A 20,208-nucleotide genomic window follows, 5' to 3' on the forward strand; every position below is an offset into this window, starting at 1 on the left:
ATTATTATGCAAATTACATTTTTCTCAGATTTTCCTAGAAGGTCGGGGCAAATGACAGTCAGTCTAATAAAAGTCATCACCCGTTAGATTATACATTGAATTTTATTGAGAAACCTCCCAATGATAACAGTATAATCTCCAAAATGAATAAAAACTCAAAATGCACTGTTCCAAATTATTATGCGCAGTAGAATTTCTAAACATTTGATATGTTTTAAAGAACTGAAAATGCTCAATTGTGGAATTTGCAGCATTAGGAGGTCACATTCACTGAACAAAAAAAGCTATTTAACTCCAAAACATCCTAACAGGCCAAGTTACATGTTAACATTGGAACCCTTCTTTGATATCACCTTCACAATTCTTGGATCCATTAAACTTGTGAATTTTTGGAGAGTTTCTGCTTGTATTTCTTTGCATGAAGTCAGAATTGCCTCCCAGAGCTGCTGTTTTGGTGTGAACTGCCTCCCACCCTCATAGATCTTTTGCTTGATGATACTCCAAAGGTTCTCTATAGGGTTGAGGTCAGGGGAAGATGGTGGCCACACCATGAGATAATCTCCTTTTATGCCCATAGCAGCCAATGACTCAGAGGTATTCTTTGCAGCTTCAGATGGTGCGTTGTCATGCATGAAGATGATTTTGCTCCTGAAGGCACGTTTCTCCTTTTTATACCATGGAAGAAAGTTGTCAGTCAGAAACTTTATGTACTTTGCAGAGGTCAATTTCACACCTTTAGGAACCTTAAAGGGCCCTACCAGCTGTTTCCCCATGATTCCGGCCCAAAACATGACTCCTCCACTCCTTGCTGACATCGCAGCCTTGTTGGGACATGGTGGCCATCCACTACTCCATCCATCTGGATCATCCACAGTTGCTCGACACTCATCAGTAAACAAGACTGTTGGAAAATTAGTCTTCATGTATGTCTGGGCCCACTACAACCGTTTCTGCTTGTGAAAACTGTTTAGCGGTGGCCGAATAGTAGGCTTATGCACCACAGCAAGCCTTTGAAGGCTCCTACACTTTGAAGTTCGAGGGACTCCAGAGGCACCAGCAGCTTCAAATATCTGTTTGCTGGTTTGTAATGGCTTTTTAACAGCTGCTCTCTTAATCCGATTAACTTGACTGGCAAAAACCTTCCTCATTCTGCCTTTATCAGCACGAACACGTCTGTGCTCAGATTCAGCCACAAATCTCTTCACAGTATGATGATCACGCTTAAGTTTTCGGGAAATATCTATTGCTTTCATCCCTTGACCAAGGCATTGCACTATTTGATGCTTTTCAGGAAGAGAGAGATCCTTTTTATTTCCGATATTGCTTGAAACCTGTGACCTGCTTAATAATGTGGAACATTATTTTTAAGTAGTTTTCCTTTAATTAGAATCACCTGGAAAACTAATGATCACATGTGTCTCAGATTGATTTCAGTGATCCATTGAGCCCTGAGACAATACCATCCACGAGTTTATTTGAAAAACAAAACAATTAAATCTTTACGACACTGAAATCCAATTTGCATAATAATTTGGAACACAGTGTATGCAGTCCATCACTTGTATCCCTTTCTTACAATTACCTCTGGTACGTTATTGACCATGTGTATGTAACTACCTATACTTCACTCACCAGTTGTGCTACCATTTCTTATTAGATTTACAGCAATGGTCCGGTCTTCTAAATTCTTAGAAGCTGAACTACTTTGGCTCGGTTCACATTTGCGGTTGAGTCCGCAACGTTTCGTATGCAACTGCAAACACACGATAACGCTGCATTTTTTATCTGCAGCTACTTACGCATGACAGATTAAAAGAAAAGCAGCGTTTGCGTTTATACGAATGCGTTTGATATTAAAAAAATTTTAAGGACAATTTCCTTGACAAGTCACGCCCAATGGGAGTGTCGCATAGGATTTCTGAATTTAGACCCTTGTGCAAACGCAAGCGAACGCTTGGCGGCGGAAATTTGCAGCCACAAAAATTCTAACATGGTGCGTCAGCCGCAGACCGCAAAAATACTGAATAAATTTAGTAGTAAACTGGGTGACTAAAGAGGAGCTTTCACCAGTTACAGCATGATCTACTATCCACATTATGGAATAGTGGCTGCAGAGCTGATTAAAACGTAATAGTTTACCTTTTTTTTTTTTCAAAAATGTCTGATCCACGTTGCAGAGACATTAGCTTTTAAAGTTTAGATTCTAATTTATGCCAGCACCAAGTGAGCATAAGGCTGCTTTCACACTAGCGTCGGTACGGGGCCGTCGCCCTGCGTCGGCCCGACTCATACTGTGAAAAAAAATGCCCGACGTGGGCAGCGGAAGCAGTCTTACGACGCTTCCACTGCCCCATTGCAAGGTCTGGGGAGGAGGGGGTGGAGTTTTGGCCGCGCATGCGCGGTCGAAAATGGCGGACCAGACGCACAAAAAAACATTACATGTAACGTTTTTTAGTGGCGGCGGTCCGCCACAACACGACGCAACCGTCGCACGACGGTTGTGACGTGTGGCAATACGTCGGTAATGTTAGTCTATGGGGAAAAACGCATCCTGCGGGCAACTTTGCAGGATGCGTTTTTTTCTTCTAAAAGACGCATTGCGACGTGCAGCCAAAAACGCTAGTGTGAAAGTAGCCTAAGTCGAGATTCTTCTCTACTGCATGATGTTGACCAATCATCAGTAGGAGGTGTAATGAAGGTGGGGGGAGGGGAGTGGGAAGAGAAGAACTCCCCAAAAAAAACTGTTAGTAGAGGCTTTTTCTTGTGAGATATGCAATGAAGCACAGCTCTGCGTGATCTGAGGGTATGTGCATACGTTCAGGTTTTTTCGCGATAAAAACTCATTAAAAACGCATACATTATGATTACTATCATTTAGAATGCATTCTGCATGTTTTGTGCACATGGTGCGTTTTTTCCCGCGAACCTGCAACATTGTATACCGAAGGTCTAGATTTACGTTGGGTAGCCGTAGAGAAAACAAATTAGGTTTCTCCTGCATTCTCTCACATCTATGTCACATTGGTGTGTTTCCGATGATCACATGACCTTGTGATGACAGGAATGCCTGTAGCGGGGGCTGCTGCTGGGCCTATTTGGACCCTATATAGTCCTAGCAGAGACAAGTGCGAGTGGAGCAAGGAAGATTTTCTCTACCTAGGGCTGCCATGTCCTCCACACGGTAGAGCGAGAACAGAACAGGCTCGAATCCTACACTGTGAAACACATTGTCCCACAACGTCAAAAGCTACACATGCTGCACATGTCACACAACTGACAAGTGATAGGGAAAAAAAAGGAATGGGAACTGTAGATCAAAACATTTAGTGAATAATATAAAATCAATTGAAAGTTTTTCCTGTCCTTTAAAGAAAAAAAAAAAAAAAAAAAAAAAGGGTGAAAAATAAAAAAAGAGTTCAAATAAATAACATCAATATACATAGAATATTATCCTCCTGTCAATATAAATCAAACTGGCGACAGTGTCCATAATCAGAAAGTCTATTTTAATGGTAATAACTTAATACAAATAAAACAAGATAAAATTAATAACAGGACACAGAAAAAAACAAACGCAAACCCATGCGAAACGCAAACTTTTTTTTATGGCAGATTTTATTTTTATGCCCGTTGCAGTCAGCAGAGGTGGTACAGGGGCATAGAGCAGCCTGAGCAGGGCCACCAAACCTTAGGAATCCGGCATAGTAAAACTTTGAATGAAACTGGGGGCACGCTGAGGTGAAATATAGGACCTTATTTTTTGTACACAAATAGTAAGGCTGGGTTTTCATCAGTTGTGTCTGCTCACCCTCCTACCTTCTAGTATGAGCCAGACGGCTGATGCAATTTTATGCTCTGGTCTGGCATCCATAGTCGGATCAGAAAATGTTGCATGTAAGATTTTTGCTCTAAAAGAAGCAACAATGCAGCTACATATTCAGAAATCTACAAGCCATTAACCCTCATTCACTTTCAGACTGCCTACACGCATCACTGCGCCCAATCTCCTCTTTTTCCGGTCCTGATTGGCTGTACACCACTACAAATTTATGCTAAGGACCTATACACTCTGCCCTTCACCTCGCCAAACAGACCTACTTCACCACCCTGATTTCCTCACTATCCAACAGCCCCCCAAAAAACTTTTTGACGCCTTTCACTCTCTCCTAAGTGCAAAAACACAGGCTTCTCTCACAGACATCTGCGCTGATGACCTGACCTCCCACTTTATAGGGAAAATAGAGAATATCCATAATGAAATCTGCTCCCAGCCACCAGCTGCTGTGACTCCCATTCCCCCCTGCATTTCCCCTGATTCTCCCTCCACATTTGATCCCATCACAGAAGAAGTCTCCAGGCTACTCTTTACTCTCTTCTTGTCCGACCACATGCACTACTGACCCCATTCCCTCACATCTCCTCCAGATGGCACTACTCATTTAACTCAAATCTTCAATCTCTCTCCCCTCTGGCATTATCCCCTCCTCCTTCAAATACTAGCATTACTTCATTATTAAAAAATAACCTTCTATCGACCCATTCTGCACCAATGACTACCGACCAGTCTCCAACCTCCCCTTCATCTCTAAACTCTTGGAGCGCCTAATCTACTCCCGCCTTACCCATTACCTCTCCACTCACTCTCTCCTAGATCCATCACAGCCCGGCTTCCGCCTCCTACATTCAACAGAAACTACACAAAGTGACTAACGACCTTTTGACACCAAAACGTAACGATAACCACTCTCTGCTAATTCTTCTACCTGTCTGCAGCTTTCGACACGGTTGACCACCATCTCATACTCTCTATGCTCCAGTCACTAGGCATTAAGGACACTGCTCTCTCCTGGTTCTCTTCCTATCTTTATGACCGCTCCTTCAGTGTTCTGTTCTCTGGCTCCACTTAATCTCCTCTTCCTCTTACTGTTGGGGTCCCTCAAGGCTCAGTGCTTAGTCCCCTTCTCTTCTCTCACTACACAGCCCCAATTGGACAGACCATCAGCAGATTTGGCTTTCAGTACCAACTTTATGCTGATGACAACTATACAAGTCATCCCCTGACCTTATCCCTGCTGTACTACAGAACACCAGTGACTGTCTGTCCGCAGTCTCCAACATCATGTCCGCTCTCTATCTGAAACTCAACCTTTCCAAAACAGAACTTCTACTACTCTTACAGTCTATTAAACTCCCTAAACCTGACATTACCCTCTCCGTGGGTGGCACCATAATAACACCCCAGCAGCAGGCGTGCTGTCTGGGTGTTATGTTTGACACCAATCTCTCCTTCACCTCATATACAATCTCTTGCCGCTTCCACCTAAAGAACATCTCTAGAATCTGCCCCTTTCTCACCATGGAAACAACAAAAACCCTCACTGTCGCCCTGATCCACTCCCGCCTGGACTACTGTAACTCTCTATTAATTGGGCAGGCCATCACTCGACTTTCCCCTCTCCAGACCATCCTTAATGCAGCAGCCTGGGTCGTTTATCTGGTTAATCGGTACTAGGACCTGTCGTGTGTGTGTGTGCGTGCGTGCGTGCGTGCGTGCGTCCCATTCACTAACTCAGAATAATCCTCCATGAAACTCCACCACACAAAAGCACCACAAATACTGACTGGTGACTAGCTCATGGAGCCTTTATCTATCCCCCACTCCCCCAAGATGGCTGGAGCATCATTGTAAATACACACTTGTACTTTGTATCTCCCCCACCTCACTGTAGATTGTAAGCTCTCACAAGCAGGGTTGTCTTATTTTGCTTTAATAATTGTATTTTAAACTTGTTGCTTATGACTTTTGTATGAACTGTTAAACTGTAAAGTGCTGCAGAATATGTTGGCGCTATATAAATAAAGATGATTATTATTATGCAACAGATAAATGGGAATGATCCCATACAAAATAGGAAATGCTGCACAGAAAGACCAGAGTGTTGGGGACGAGAGGCCCCAAAAAGCTGAATGTTCGGATGCACGGAAACGAGGCCTAATAAGAATATTCAAATTTCGGGATTTGTCATGGGAAAAAAAAAGAAAAAAAAAAAAAAGCATTTCATTTGGCGCCCATTGTCTATTTATTCTGATATTTAACAGGTCTTCATAAGTGGCATTACTTACAGCCAGCACTTCTACATAACCATCTCCAGCAACTAGTGCTGCTCTAGTACTACTACTACTCACAGGTGAAAACAGCCTGAACAAGCCAAGGGGTGGGGGATTTTGAGGTTTTCATTAGTGGCCTTGATAAATCAGGAATGCCACTTTCTCTGCCGTATACACACACCACTTATTGAAATTGTTGTCTCTGTATAAGCGTTTGTCTCCAACAGATAGGCACACCAACTGAATGGTGACCAATTCCAGAGCACAAAAGCCTCACAATCTGGAACAAGGCCCCTTTAACGACTTTTGTAGAAGTATGTACGGTCATGTACAATCACCCAAGATTAGTTTGCCCTGTGTTCGGGGAAAATGGCATTGCTGGAGCAGCTGGGAGAATACTTAGTTTGATATGAGAGCTCACTGCCCATTTACTAAACAGGCGGCTATTACAATTGCTCATATATTGCTGAGACTCAGGAAGAACTATAGAAACTTGGTTCCAGCTCACCAAGTTGCTCTACACTCATCCACCTGGGGCTCAGACACCGGCCTCACATCAAGGAAAATAGAAAAAATTGGAGTCCAGCTGAACCGGACTGGATTTTCCTTTTTTCTTTTTCCAAAGAAAATATAGTGCATACAAAAGAAAAATGTACATGGTCATGAGTAAGACTGCATAGTGCAGTCGAAACGCGTCGACTGGGTCAGTTTTTCTTTTGTATGCACTGTATTTTCTTTTGAAAAATAAAAAGAGGAAAATCTAGTCCTGTTGAGCCGGACTCCCAATTTTTTTCTATTTTACTCATGAAGAACACTGCTATTTGGGTGCACATTAGAAGTACAGGTATTGTTCATGTTAGGTAATAGTAATATCAGCAATAACAAAATATTGTTCGTAGAGTCCTGTAGCTTCTTAAAGAGAATGTAAATTAACAGTCGCGCTATGAAAGACACTGTATTGTGTAAAATTATTAATAAACCTAGAACTCGAATGCACTAGAAATGCATTCAGTAGTTCATACAATGCTACACAGAACAGTAAAGGTAAATAAGGAAATTATGCTCGTGGCAATATCAATTGCAGTAGAAATTCGTTATTAATATAGTCTGCATTACTGGTGGTATTGCCCAGGTGGCACATAATTGTGGCCATTTCATGTAGTATCACAAGATCCCACATTGACAGCTGTTCTCTGAACAGTGAAGTTATCATTTCTGGCTTTTCCCTCCAGTTGAAGGATCCTCGTGCCCAATTAAGGCATAGGAAACTTATCTAAAATCCACCAGATACAATCTCACATATTAATAAAGTATCCAGGCTGCAAGGTTCATTATTAATACAACAGGTTGTTAGATCCTCAGCCAACATGCCAAAAATGGCAGGAAAAAGAATAAAAAAATTGCTGAAATCTTTCCGCACACAATAGAAGACTTCCTTGTAAACTCTGTTAAATGCCTGAAACCATAATACAAGCAGCCGCACAGTTCTGTGTGCCATCATAAGCACATCTTACTATCTGATCCCACCAGAAACATTCTGCCCATGCTACAAATTCTTCTGCTACTTTTAGATAAGAAAAAAATCTTCAACACGGGATCAAGACAAAGAAATCGTGAAATGCATTTACATTATAAGCCATCACCAGTGTGAAAGCAATTGTAGCCATCCATTACCTGCTAACAAAGTGTTAAATAAAAGAACGTCTCCAAAAGCGAAGCTCAGGCAACAGTCATTTCCAGGGCCAGCTACCAACCTGAATCTGCTGAAATGCCTTCAGTCGCTTCTTAAATCTGGATGGCAAAACAAAGTCGCATCCACGAGCCAACAATGCCAGTTCCTTCCTAAGATCTGGGTCTTGCCTCAGAGAAATCTCCTTTATCCTCATGTTTCCAGATTTCATATAAAACTAAGGTTATGGAGAAAAGCTTCTCAAATTAGTGAAGGAGAAGTTCAATCCCTTTTCCCCCAAAATAGGTAACAACTTGTAGAACAGATGAGCAGTCCAGAATGCAGTCTCTAGGTCCAAACATTGACGGAGACTAGCAGCTAGCCAGGGCAAGGCACAGCCAGCACAGTCACCATGGGGAGGGGGCTGCCCTTTACAAAAGGCATTCCAGGCACTTTGCTCTACAACAGGTTCTTTGGATGGAGGAGATCAGAGTCACACAATCGGGGGCAGGGAAAAGGAAGCGTCATACAGAGAATCTAGGGGGATACCAGCAGCAGCAGCTCCGCAGAAAGTGCCAGCTCCCTTCAGTGTGGCCTCTATCAACACCAGCAAATAGGTAGCAACTGATAAACCAGAGAGGACAGTGCAGTCAATCAGCAAAATCTGCCTCTGCAGGGCACAGCGCTCCTCACTGATTTCACCCTCACCTTGTTTAGGTAAAAGCCACTGCCATCACTCAGGACCCTGACACACACTCCTTACAGTCTCTTCTTTCTTATGCTCCATCACCAGATGTGCACAAATCAGAAGCAGTTGTCATATCAGACAACGCATTAAAGGGGCAGTATGAGCTCAGAACAAGGCAACTTTATTCCAGATAAAGCACCACTCCGATTCATGGGCATATTGTGGTATTACACTTCAATCTAAAAAAAAAAAAAAAAAAAAAGGACTGAGCAGAAAGAACTCATTGACAAGACTGGTGTAGTTCCTGGAAGAAAGCAGCAATATTTTGTTAAAAGGGTTTTCAAATATTTTAAGAAAGCACAATGGCTCAGTGGTCATCATTGTGCCGTCACACTAGCAGTATTTGGTCAGTATTTTACATCAGTATTTGTAAGCCAAAACCAGGAGTGGAACAATTAGAGGAAAAGTATAATAGAAACATATGCATTTATCACCCACTCCTGGTTTTGGCTACAAATACTGATGTAAAATACTAACCAAATACTGAGTGTGACGGCAGCCTGACACTGCAATTGGGTCCTGGGTTTCAAACCCCACCAAGGACAACATCTGCTAGGAGTTTGTATGTTCTCCCAGTGTTTGCGTGGGTTTCCTCCCACATTCCAAAGACTTTCTGATAGGGACATTTACGGGAGATTGCGAGCCCTGATGGGGACAGTGATGATGAGGTCTGTAAAACACTGGAATTCATGGCAGTGTAGAAGCGAGTAAAATAAATACTACAGCATGTTATAACAAAAAAAAAAACAAACAAAAAAAAACTTGCAAATGTTACCGATGATGCTGGTGATTGGTAGCAGTGATCATGTGGCGCTGCTGTCTATTGAACACAGGTGAATCCACATGTGAATCAACATGTGATCACTGAAGCGTGCGGATTCACTGCGCCCAATACATTGTATGGTTGAAATACCTTTTGCGGAAAGTTCTATGCCGTAACAGCTGGACACTGCAGGTTGGACGCTGCAAAAGTACACAGTGTACAACACGCAGAGTTTACTGATTGTGGAAACATACCCTTACTGTGAAAGACCAAAAAAAAACCATGAAAGTGCCCATCAGTCACTCCACATACCTGTTCATTACTAGCTCCAATAATAAAGGTCCTCATGGCCATAAATACCTCACGTCCTGAAAGCAACATATATTCATATCCATACTACGAAAGTAAAAGGTAAGAAATAACCCCTATTTGCATTATTTTCTACCAATATCCTCACCCTACCTTTCTCCGCATGATGTTTAACCGCTAAACACTGATAACGCTGTGAACTACACTTCATTTTTTTTTTACTGTAGGAAGGGATATAGATAATGCAAGATGAGATTTGCGGAAACTATTGGCCAAATTGGAGAAGACCACTTTGTACTGGTGACATATATACAATGACTAATTCCCGGAAATGGCCATCAGACGTAATCTTTTCTCACTGGTTGGAGGTGGTGATATAAGCAAGTCCATGAAGTGGTTTAAACACGTTTAATGACTTTCTTCACAGCTTTAAAAAAAAAAAAAAAAAAAAAAAAAAAAAAGGCTGCTAAAATTTGTTTAAGGGCCTTCACCCCCCTCCAGCCGTTATAAACTAAAAGAGCCACCTTGTGCAGCAGTAATGCTGCATTCTAACAAGGTGGCTCTTTTAGTTTTTGGTTCAAGTATTCCCAAAATAAAGCGTTTTGAAACTTATCCAAAATACATGTCTTTAGCCAGGGAGGCGGGTCCTCACTCCCCAGCTTGAACCGCTACTCTGCCGTCACTCAAATCTTCAGGGGCTTTCGGCGCCGCCCCCTCCGCGCTTTTTTCGCTTCAAAACCGGCGCCTGCGCTGTGTTTAAGCTCTGGCCGTCTGACGTCCCAGCCAGGCTTGCAGACTGCGCCTGTGCGGGCATTGCGGCCACCCACCTTGGGAATCCCAGCCCCTTACAGAGTCTGTATACTGTATTCAGCTGATCGTGCCTCCTCATACAGTATACAGTACAGTATACAGACGCTGTAAGGCGGGGGACCTGGGTGACACGCTGACACACGCAGTGCACATGCCCAGGAATCCTAGTCCCGCACTGTGCATAATGCATAACACACTGCGGGGCTGGGATTCCCAAGGTGGGTGGCCGCAATGCCCGCACAGGCGCAGTCTGCAAGCCTGGCTGGGGCATCAGACGGCCAGAGCTTAAACACAGCGCAGGCGCCAGTATTGAAGCGAAAAAAGCGCGGAGGGGGCGGCGCCAAAAGCCCCTGAAGATTTGAGTGATGGCAGAGTAGCGGTTCAAGCTGGGGAGTGAGGACCCGCCTCCCTGGATAAAGACAGGTATTGTGGATACGTTTCAAAATGCTTTATTTTGGGAATACTTGAACCAAAAACTAAAAGAGCCACCTTGTTAGAATGCAGCATTACTGCTGCACAAAGTGGCTCTTTTAGTTTATAACGGCTGGAAGGGGGTGACAGTGGCCCTTTAAACAGCGCAAAATTACTAAATAGTAGTGCACCAGTGGAGAAAAATGGCAGCAAGGAACTCTAGACCGGAGTCAGAATGTGAAATATTTGGTTGTAATAGAAGGCGGTTTGTTGCCAAATGGCTGGACAGCAGTGCAATAATGAGTATCCCCAGGCAACAGTGGAAGATGGTGAAGGTTCCTTGCACCTTTGCTGCATTACAACAAATGGAGTTTGGGATTTGGTCAGGATTAATGGTGTCCTCAATTAGGAGACATATAGTCATAATTATACATCACGTAATACCATCAGGAGGAGTCTGACTCCAAATTTATCCAGCCTTAGGACAACGACCCCAAACATACAGCCAATGTCATAAGAACTAACCTCAGGTTTAAGAATAATAATAATTAAAAAAAAAAAAAAAACATCCTGGAAATATGGCCCTTACAGAGCCCTGATCCAAGCATCGAGAGAAGGATTTTCACATGCTTATATTACAAAAAAGATCTGTGGAGAGTTCAAGATATTTGGAATAACTTTCCAGCTGAATGCCTTGAAAAAAAAAAATGGGGTGCAAAAGAATTGATGCCACTGTGAAACCAAATGGTAGTCACATCAAATATTGATTTGATTTAGATTCCACTTTCAAAAATGGAAATTGCAATGGTTTATGTTAAATCCGTTAAAATGCTTTTTCAGCATTTGCCTAAATTTTTTTGCACAGTACTGTACCTCGAAACCCATGATAAAGTCTGAAAAAAAAAAACAAATCTAATATATAAAGCTGAATGTGTGTGTGTGTGTATGTATGTATGTATGTATGTATGTATGTATGTATGTCCGGGATTGGCATCTGAACCGTAGCAGCTACAGCCACAAAATTTTGCACAGTCACACGTCTGGACCCCGAGAGCGTCATAGGCTATGTTGTGAGGTGAAATTTTAACCCCGCGCTTTCCAATTCACCAAACAATTTTGCCCCTATCTACATAATGGGGAAAAAGTGAAAGGAAAAGTGTTGGAGGCGTCGCAGCTACAGGCACAAAATTTTGCACAGTCACACGTCTGGACCCTGAGAGCGTCAAAGCTATATTGTGAGGTGAAATTTTAACCCCGCGCTTTCCAAGTCACCAAACAATTTTGCCCCTATCTACATAATGGGGAAAAAATGAAAGGAAAAGTGTTGGAGGCAAATTAACAGCTGCCAGATGTGAACAAGGGGGACTTAAAGAATGACAGCGATGGCACCAAAGAGTATATACTGTACAGTTGCTAAGGTGGGGCCCCAACATGGGATAATCACACCACCACGGGGATATGAACACACACACAAAATGCGCCACACACTACCACGTGCTCGAACACATATACCACCCTCAGTGCACATTTCACCACACATACACCAACCTCGCCACATAAAAGTAGAAACACAAAAGTCGCCGCTCAAAACTCGCCACGCGCAAAACTCTCCACATGCAAAACTCGCCACACGTGCAAAACTCGCCACACGCAAAACTTGCACACGCAGAAAAATTGCCACACGCAGAAAAATTGCCACATGCACAAAAGTTGCAACACATGCAAAAGTTGCCTCACACAAAACTTGCACATACTCAAAAGGCACCACACATAAAACTCGCCACGCGCAAAACTCGCCATGCGCAAAACTTGCTGCACACAACTTGCTACACTAACCTGTCACATGCAACTCGACACACAAAAAGTTGCTACACGCATGTCGCCACACAAAACTCATCTCACAAAAGTCCCTACATGCATGTCGCCACACGCAACTCAACACACACAACTTGACACACGAAACTCGCCCTAAAACACACACAAGTCTGGTATCCTTCAAAAATAAAAATCTGATTAATAAGCAGACAAACTACAAGAGCAACAAATGTACCATATAGGAATCCGGCAGCTGTCAGTCACATGACCAGTCTATTATGTGTATGTGTGAGCTAATATATACTGCCAGGGGGTGGGCTTACTGTTGGCTGGGGATTTATCAGGCTGCCATTTTAGCTTACAAATACTGAGGTAAAAATACTGACCAAATAACGTGTGAACGAGGGCTAATACAGGAGGAGATGGCATACAGCTATATACTATATACAGGAGATGACACACAGGTATATACTATTTACAGGGGAGATGACACACAGGTATATACTATATACAGGAGGAGATGACACACAGATATATACTATATACAGGAGAGATGACACACAGGTATATACTATATAGAGGAGGAGATGACATACAGGTACATACTACATACAGGAGGAGATGACATACAGGTATATACTATATACAGGAGGAGATGACACACAGGTATATACTATATACAGGAGCAGATTACCTACAGGTATATAGTATATACAGGAGGAGATGACACAGGTATATGCTATGTATAGGAGGAGATGACATACAGGTATATACTATATACAGGAGATGACACAGATATATACTATATATAGGTGAGATGACACACAGGTATATACTATATACAGGAGATTACATACAGGTATATCTAATATATAAAGCTGAATGTGTGTATGTATGTATGTGTGTATGTCCGGGATTGGCATCTGTACCGTCGCAGCTACAGCCACAAAATTTTGCACAGTCACACGTCTGGACCCCGAGAGCGTCATAGGCTATGTTGTGAGGTGAAATTTTAACCCCGCGCGTTCCAATTCACCAAACAATTTTGCTCCTATCTACATAATGGGGAAAAAGTGAAGGGAAAAGTGTTGGAGGAAAATTGACAGCTGCCAGATGTGAACAATGAGGACTTAAAGAATGAGAGCGATGGCGACAAAGAGTATATACCGTACAGTTGCTAAGGTGGGGCCCCGACATGGGATACTCACCACACACGGGGATATGAACACAAACACAAAATGCGCCACACACTACCACGTGCTTGAACACATATACCACCCTCAGCACACATTTCACCACACACACACACCAACCTCGCCACATAAAAGTCGAAACACAAAAGTCACCACTCAAAACTCGCTACATGCAAAACTCGCCATATGCAAAACTAGGCTCACGCAAAACTCGCCACACGTGCAAAACTCACCTCATGGAAAACTCACCTCATGCAAAACTTGCACACACAGAAAAATTGCCACATGTACAAAAGTTGCACCACATGCAAAAGTTGCCTCACACAAAACTTGCACATACTCAAAATGCACCACACATAAAACTCGCCACGCGCAAAACTCGCCATGCACAAATCTTGCTGCACACAACTTGCTACACTAACCTGTCACATGCAACTCAACACACAAAATGTTGCTACACGCATGTCGCCACACAAAACTCATCTCACAAAAGTCGCTACATGCATGTCGCCACACGCAACTCAACACACACAACTTGACACATAAAACTCGCCCTAAAACACACACAAGTCTGGTATTGTCCTTCAAAAATAAAAATCTGATTAATAAGCAAACTACAAGAGCAACAAATGTACCATATAGGAAATACGGCAGCTGTCAGTCACATGACCTGTCTATTATGTGTATGTGTGAGCTAATATATACTGCCAGGGGGGAGGGCTTCCTGTTGGCTGGGGATTTATCAGGCTGCCAATAGCAACCAATCACAGCTCAGCTTCTATTTTGCTACAGTTAATTAACCTGAGCTCTGATTGGTTAATATAGGCAACAAAGACATTCTCAGTATAACAAAGCTAATATATGTTGTGAAATGCTTCTATTTGCTTAGTTTTTGCCTTTTAATAATTACATTTCTATCTATTTGTTTTGTGGTTTTTGTGTGCAGAATAAATTTTTGTTAACACATTCTATTTTGCTAACAGCAGTCATTAACCCGGGCGAAGCCGGGTAGTACAGCTAGTGTACAATAAAGACCAAGTTCTATGGAAGGCCATTTGCCAGGACAATGACCCAGTGATTGTCCCTTCAGTTGTATACTGCATCTTTCTATTTTTGCTAAGGCTGATAGATTCTGGAGTTGGAGGTTATTTTTAGTAGAGACATGCAAGTTATTTATCACTCCCCACATGACAAACCGCATCACACATTCCCAGTACATGTTATACCATATGAAAGAACCAAAAGAAACAATTAACCATGTTAAATAATATAACACTAAATCCCTGTCTTCTGGACGATAGTCGAGTGTTCTATGTTTAGAAGAATATAAGCCCGTTAATTAATATTAAAACATGGGTCTGGGGTAAAGCACAGGGTCCAAGTTTGAAATACATCACCTAAAAACACCGGAAATGTATCATATCTTTGGCACTGAGAACTTTCCCAATAGTATCTTCGAGGAGGCTCATGCATGCTGTGAAGAATGGCACAAGAGAGATCATGCAGAACCCCACGGCCGCCACCACAAGTGAAGGATCCGCACCTCGCCATCCCACCTGACGTCACTATTATGTCTGAGGGTTAACGTGGTACGCTCAGTCACCTCACTTGCACCAACATGACGTTCGGCACCCCCTGGGGACACACACAGGGTCAGCTTGGACCTGTTTTACACAGACACGCCCCTTGTCCACACAGGACCAGGGAGTGAGGATGTGGCCCACACAGTCGCTGAAGTGGCGCCACACTCGCTTACAATCCCAACAGGCTGAGATCACTAGCACCAGTGAAACAGAGCGCTGCCAACCAGGTATGACTGCCAACAGTTATCATTAGATATAATGACCAGACATCAAGGTTAGATTTCAGAAAGGCAGATTTTAAGGGACACCGAAAGAGAATCTGAGGGTTCCAATGGCTGGATATCCTTAAGGACATCAATGTCCAGGAAGGATGGGAAATCTTGAAAAATGAGATTCTCAAAGCACAATCATTAACAATTCCAAAAAGAGGGAAGAATAGGAAGCATTTAAGGAAACCAGGAAATGGAAAGAGGGAGGCATATCTAAAGAAGAATATAATGCTGTCTGCAGAACCTGCAGGGCACAAAATCAGATTACCTAAAGCTGACAATGAATTAAGGCTTGCAAGAGATGTCAAAAGCAATAAAAAAGGATTTTGGGGATATGTCAAAAGTAAAAGAAAAAAAGTCAAAGATGCTATAGGATTTTTACAGGATGAAAAATGATGAAATAGTAAGAAAGGATGTTGAGAAGGCCGAACTTTTTAATTCCTATTTTGCATCTGTTTTCTCTCAGAAAGGAAATGTAACCAACTTATTTTCACTGTCCTATTAAGGGAATAGAAGAATCCAGGATATCTATAAACAGAAAAAGTGAGGAAACACTTAGCTAACAAATGAATTCAAGTCTCCAGGTCCAGATGAATTACACCCCAGAGTACTGAAGGAGAAAGCAGAAGAAATTTTTCAACCACTCTCCATAATCTTTGAAAATTCTTGGAGAACAGGAGAAGTCCCAGAAGATTTATGAAGAGCAAATGTTGTTCCTAGCTACAAAAAGGGAAAGAAGGTGGACCCATGGAACTATAGGACGGTGAGTCTGACGTCTATACCAAGAAAGATCTTTGAACAAATGATTAACCCTAGAACGCGTACCTGGGGCCTCGCAGGCCTGCTAGGTTACTTGTTTTCTATTATCTGTAAAACTACATTAGTTAGAATTTTGAAACTCAAGGTAATCCTCAGGTATATAGTTGTTAGTAATATCCAGTTGTTCATATATTTTTATGTTATAGGCATCTCGTATAGCAACGCTTTATATTGTGACTACCCCAGATTCACGTACCTGGGGCCTTTGAGGCCTGCTTTGGTTTACATGTACTCCTCAGTCTTTTTGTCTGTACTGTTGTTGGGGAAGAACTTATGACTCAGTCTTTATGACTATTGGTCGATGGCTGTTGCTGGGAAGAGTGTGGATTCTGCCTGACATGGTAATGTGATCCTGGAAGGGAGTTTCCCCTCACAAAGTAACGTGATTATGATGTCAGTACAGGTCCTTTAGTCCTAAATCCTAGTTGCTGGAGAGACTTTGGAGGAAGAAGTCAGCTTTCTTTGGTCTGTAACAAAGAACCTTTCTGAGCTCCAAAACCAGAGGCTTCTACTGCACTTACAAGAAAGTGATCTGTTGAAGGTAAGAGTAGGGGGGCTGTACTTTACCCTAAGCACACAAACACTAACAAAGTCTTAGCACACACAGTGTATAGTGCACAAGCCTGATTGTAATCTTTATTTTTTACTTTTCATTTTAGTTTACTCACATCTAAGATTACAATGGCACAGTCTACATCAAGGGGATTGACTGTCCAAGAAATTGAGGCGATTATTTTCAATAGTGATGAAGACAGTGACATTTCTTTGTCGGATGAAGAGTATATTCCACCAGCTAATGTATCAACTTCATCGTCCAGCGATTCCTCAGATGATGAAGAAGTAATGGATCCAGCAGAATGTGCAAGTAGAACATCTAAAACAAATGTTTTTTGGAACAGTACTGCTGTTGCTCATGCACGCACCCCATCACATAACATTATTAGAGTTCCTCAAGGAGCGGTCGGAATTTCCCAATTCATGTCCAAAAAAGAGGTTTTCAGTAAATTTGTTTCAGATGATATTGCAGATGAGGTAGTTTTGTGTACGAATGTGGAAGGTAAACGTATTGCTTCAGAAAAAAAAAAAACTTGGAAAAATTTAACTAAAGAGGAACTATATGCCTATATTGGCCTTACTCTTCTGGCAGGGTCGACTAAATCATATGATGTGCCAATCAGAGAGTTATTTCTGAACCCATTTGCAGATCCCACATTACAAAGCCACTATGTCCGTAGATAGATTTGAGGCTATTCGGAGATGCATTCGTTTTGATGAAAAGAGAACTCGGCCTGTGAGGTTGGCAACCGATAAATTAGCGCCTATTAGCTATATATGGAATCTTTTTATCAAGAACTGTTACAAACTTTACAATTCTAGCGAATATGTGACAGTGGACGAACAACTTCTTGCCTTTAGGGGACGTTGCAAATTTATCCAATATATGCCCAGTAAGCCAGCTAAATACGGCATAAAAATTTTCTGGATGTGCGATTCAGCAACTTATTATGGGATGAATGGCATGATTTACTGTGGAAAAGAAGCTGACGCTTCAGTCCAGAAAGATCTATGTTCCAACATAGTGAAAACACTAGCTTTACCAATTTTCCATTCTGGAAAAAATATCACTATGGATAATTATTTTACTAATTTAGAACTGGCCAATTTTTTGCTTCAGAAACAACTAACACTTGTTGGTACAATGAGACCAAACTGCCGCAAAATTCCACCAATAATGAAGCACAATGCACAGCGACCAATCTATGAGAGTGTATTCGGTTTCTACAATGAGGCAACAATGGTGTCCTATAAAGCCAAGAAAGAAAAATCTGTGATATTACTGAGCACAATGACAGGAAACAAAAACCTGAAATTATACTTCATTATAATAAGACAAAAGGAGGTGTCGACAAGATGGACGAAATGATTACTGAATATTCGTGTAAAAGGCAGACTAAACGTTGGCCTGTTGCCCTTTTTTCCAATATCCTTGATTTGTCATCCCTCAATAGCTATATTGTTTATTGTCAAACTAATCCAGAATTCCATGCCAACAGGAAGGACAATAGACGTATATTTTTGACAGAACTTTGTTATGAACTTTTGATGCCTACTATGCTAGAGAGAAGCAGCACAAAATGCTTATCAAGGCAAATTACAGAGGCAATGATCCGATGTGGAATATGCTTTCAGGAACAGCCAGAGCAAAGAAAAAAAAAGAAAGCGCTGCTATATTTGTCCAGCAAAGAAAGAAAGAAAATCGGAGCGTTTCTGTTCTACTTGCGGACAAAATGTATGCAGGGAACATTCTGAAGAAAAAATAATATGCAAGAATTGTCGGGGGAATATGTAAAGTGGAAAATAAATATTCCTGCACCAAGTTTGCTACAGACTTTATGTAAAAACTTTTTATAAGAAAAAATGTATCCATCATAAAAAATTGTACTGAGTGAATATATTGGGCGTGCCCGTTTAGTTACATTTTTGTTGTTTTATGTACATAATTTTTTTTTGGAATTATACACATCTTAGGCTATGTTCCAAGTAGCGCTGGGGTTCACCAGAATGGGATCCATAATGGATCTGACCTCCTGGTAACTCCAGCTAAGGCTGATGGAATGCCGGGATTCCACCAGCCTTAGCTGAGGTCACCAGGAGGTCAGATCCATTACGGATCCCCTCCTGGTGGACCCCAGCGCTAGTGGGAATGCATCCTTACTTTGCAAATTTAAAATAAACTTTGAAAAGTATTTTTATTTGAGTTATTCCATGTTATTTGCACACAGGCCTAAAAGGCCCCAGGTACGTGAATATGGGGTAGTCACAAAAAAAGCGTTGCTATACAAAATGCCTATAACATAAAAACATACGAACAACTGGAAATTACTAACAACTATATAGCTGAGGAATACCTAGAGCTTCAAAATTGTAACTAAAGTAGTTTTACAGAAAATAATAAAAAAAGTAACCTGACAGGCCTGCGAGGCCCCAGGTACGCGTTCTACCAGCCTTAGCCGGGGTCACCAGGAGGTCAGATCCATTACGAAATCCCGTCCAGGCGGACCCCAGAGCTAGTGGGAATGCATGCTTATTCCATGTTATTTGAAAACAGGCCTCAAAGGCCCCAGGTACGTAATAGTGTAGATTTCTATGGTCACGCATTCTAGGGTTAAACAACATGCATGTTAGTACCTGGATAAGAATGAAGTGATTAAACAGAGTCAGCATGGGTTTGTAACTAATAAGTCATGTCAGACTAACCTAATTTCCTTCTATGACAATCACCGGGTGGATCAGGGAAATGCTGTAGATATAGTATATCTTGACTTCAGCAAGGCATTTGGCAAAGTATCTTACACAATCCTTATAGAAAAAATGACTAAGTATGGAATGGACAAGGCAACTGTTAGGTGGATTCATAACTGGCTTAGTGATCGGACCCAAAGTGTGGTCGTAAATGGCTGCACATCCAGTTGGAAGAATGTCTCAAGTGGGGTACCACAGGGCTCTGTTCTGGGCCCTGTATTGTTCAACATCTTTACCAATGATTTAGATGAAGGAATTGAGGGTAAACTGATTACATTTGCTGATGACACAAAGCTAGGAGGGATAGCTAATACTAGAGAAGAGAGAGAGGATTAAAAAAGATATAAATAAACTGGAGCAGTGGGCAGAAAAACAGAATGGTTTTTAACAGGGAAAAATGCAAAGTAC

At 41.9% G+C, this 20,208-nt stretch overlaps 1 protein-coding gene across 4 annotated transcripts in view; it reads right to left on the bottom strand.

Annotated features, from left to right (window-relative positions):
- The window catches only part of PPP2R3B (protein phosphatase 2 regulatory subunit B''beta), a 102,208-nt gene that overhangs the window by 47,045 nt on the left and 34,955 nt on the right, over positions 1 to 20,208 (bottom strand). The window contains exon 1 of one of the 4 annotated variants that reach the window (XM_077296935.1): positions 7,863 to 8,379. The exons of the other annotated variants lie outside the window; for them this stretch is intronic. Within the exon in view, the coding sequence (XP_077153050.1) occupies positions 7,863 to 8,009 (147 nt within the window). The 5' untranslated portion in view covers positions 8,010 to 8,379. Of the gene's footprint in view, positions 1 to 7,862; positions 8,380 to 20,208 lie in introns of those variants that run through there. 4 annotated transcript variants of the gene reach the window in all.

This window comes from Ranitomeya variabilis, chromosome 3 (assembly GCF_051348905.1).
Source record: "Ranitomeya variabilis isolate aRanVar5 chromosome 3, aRanVar5.hap1, whole genome shotgun sequence".
NCBI classification, from domain to species: domain Eukaryota; kingdom Metazoa; phylum Chordata; class Amphibia; order Anura; family Dendrobatidae; genus Ranitomeya; species Ranitomeya variabilis.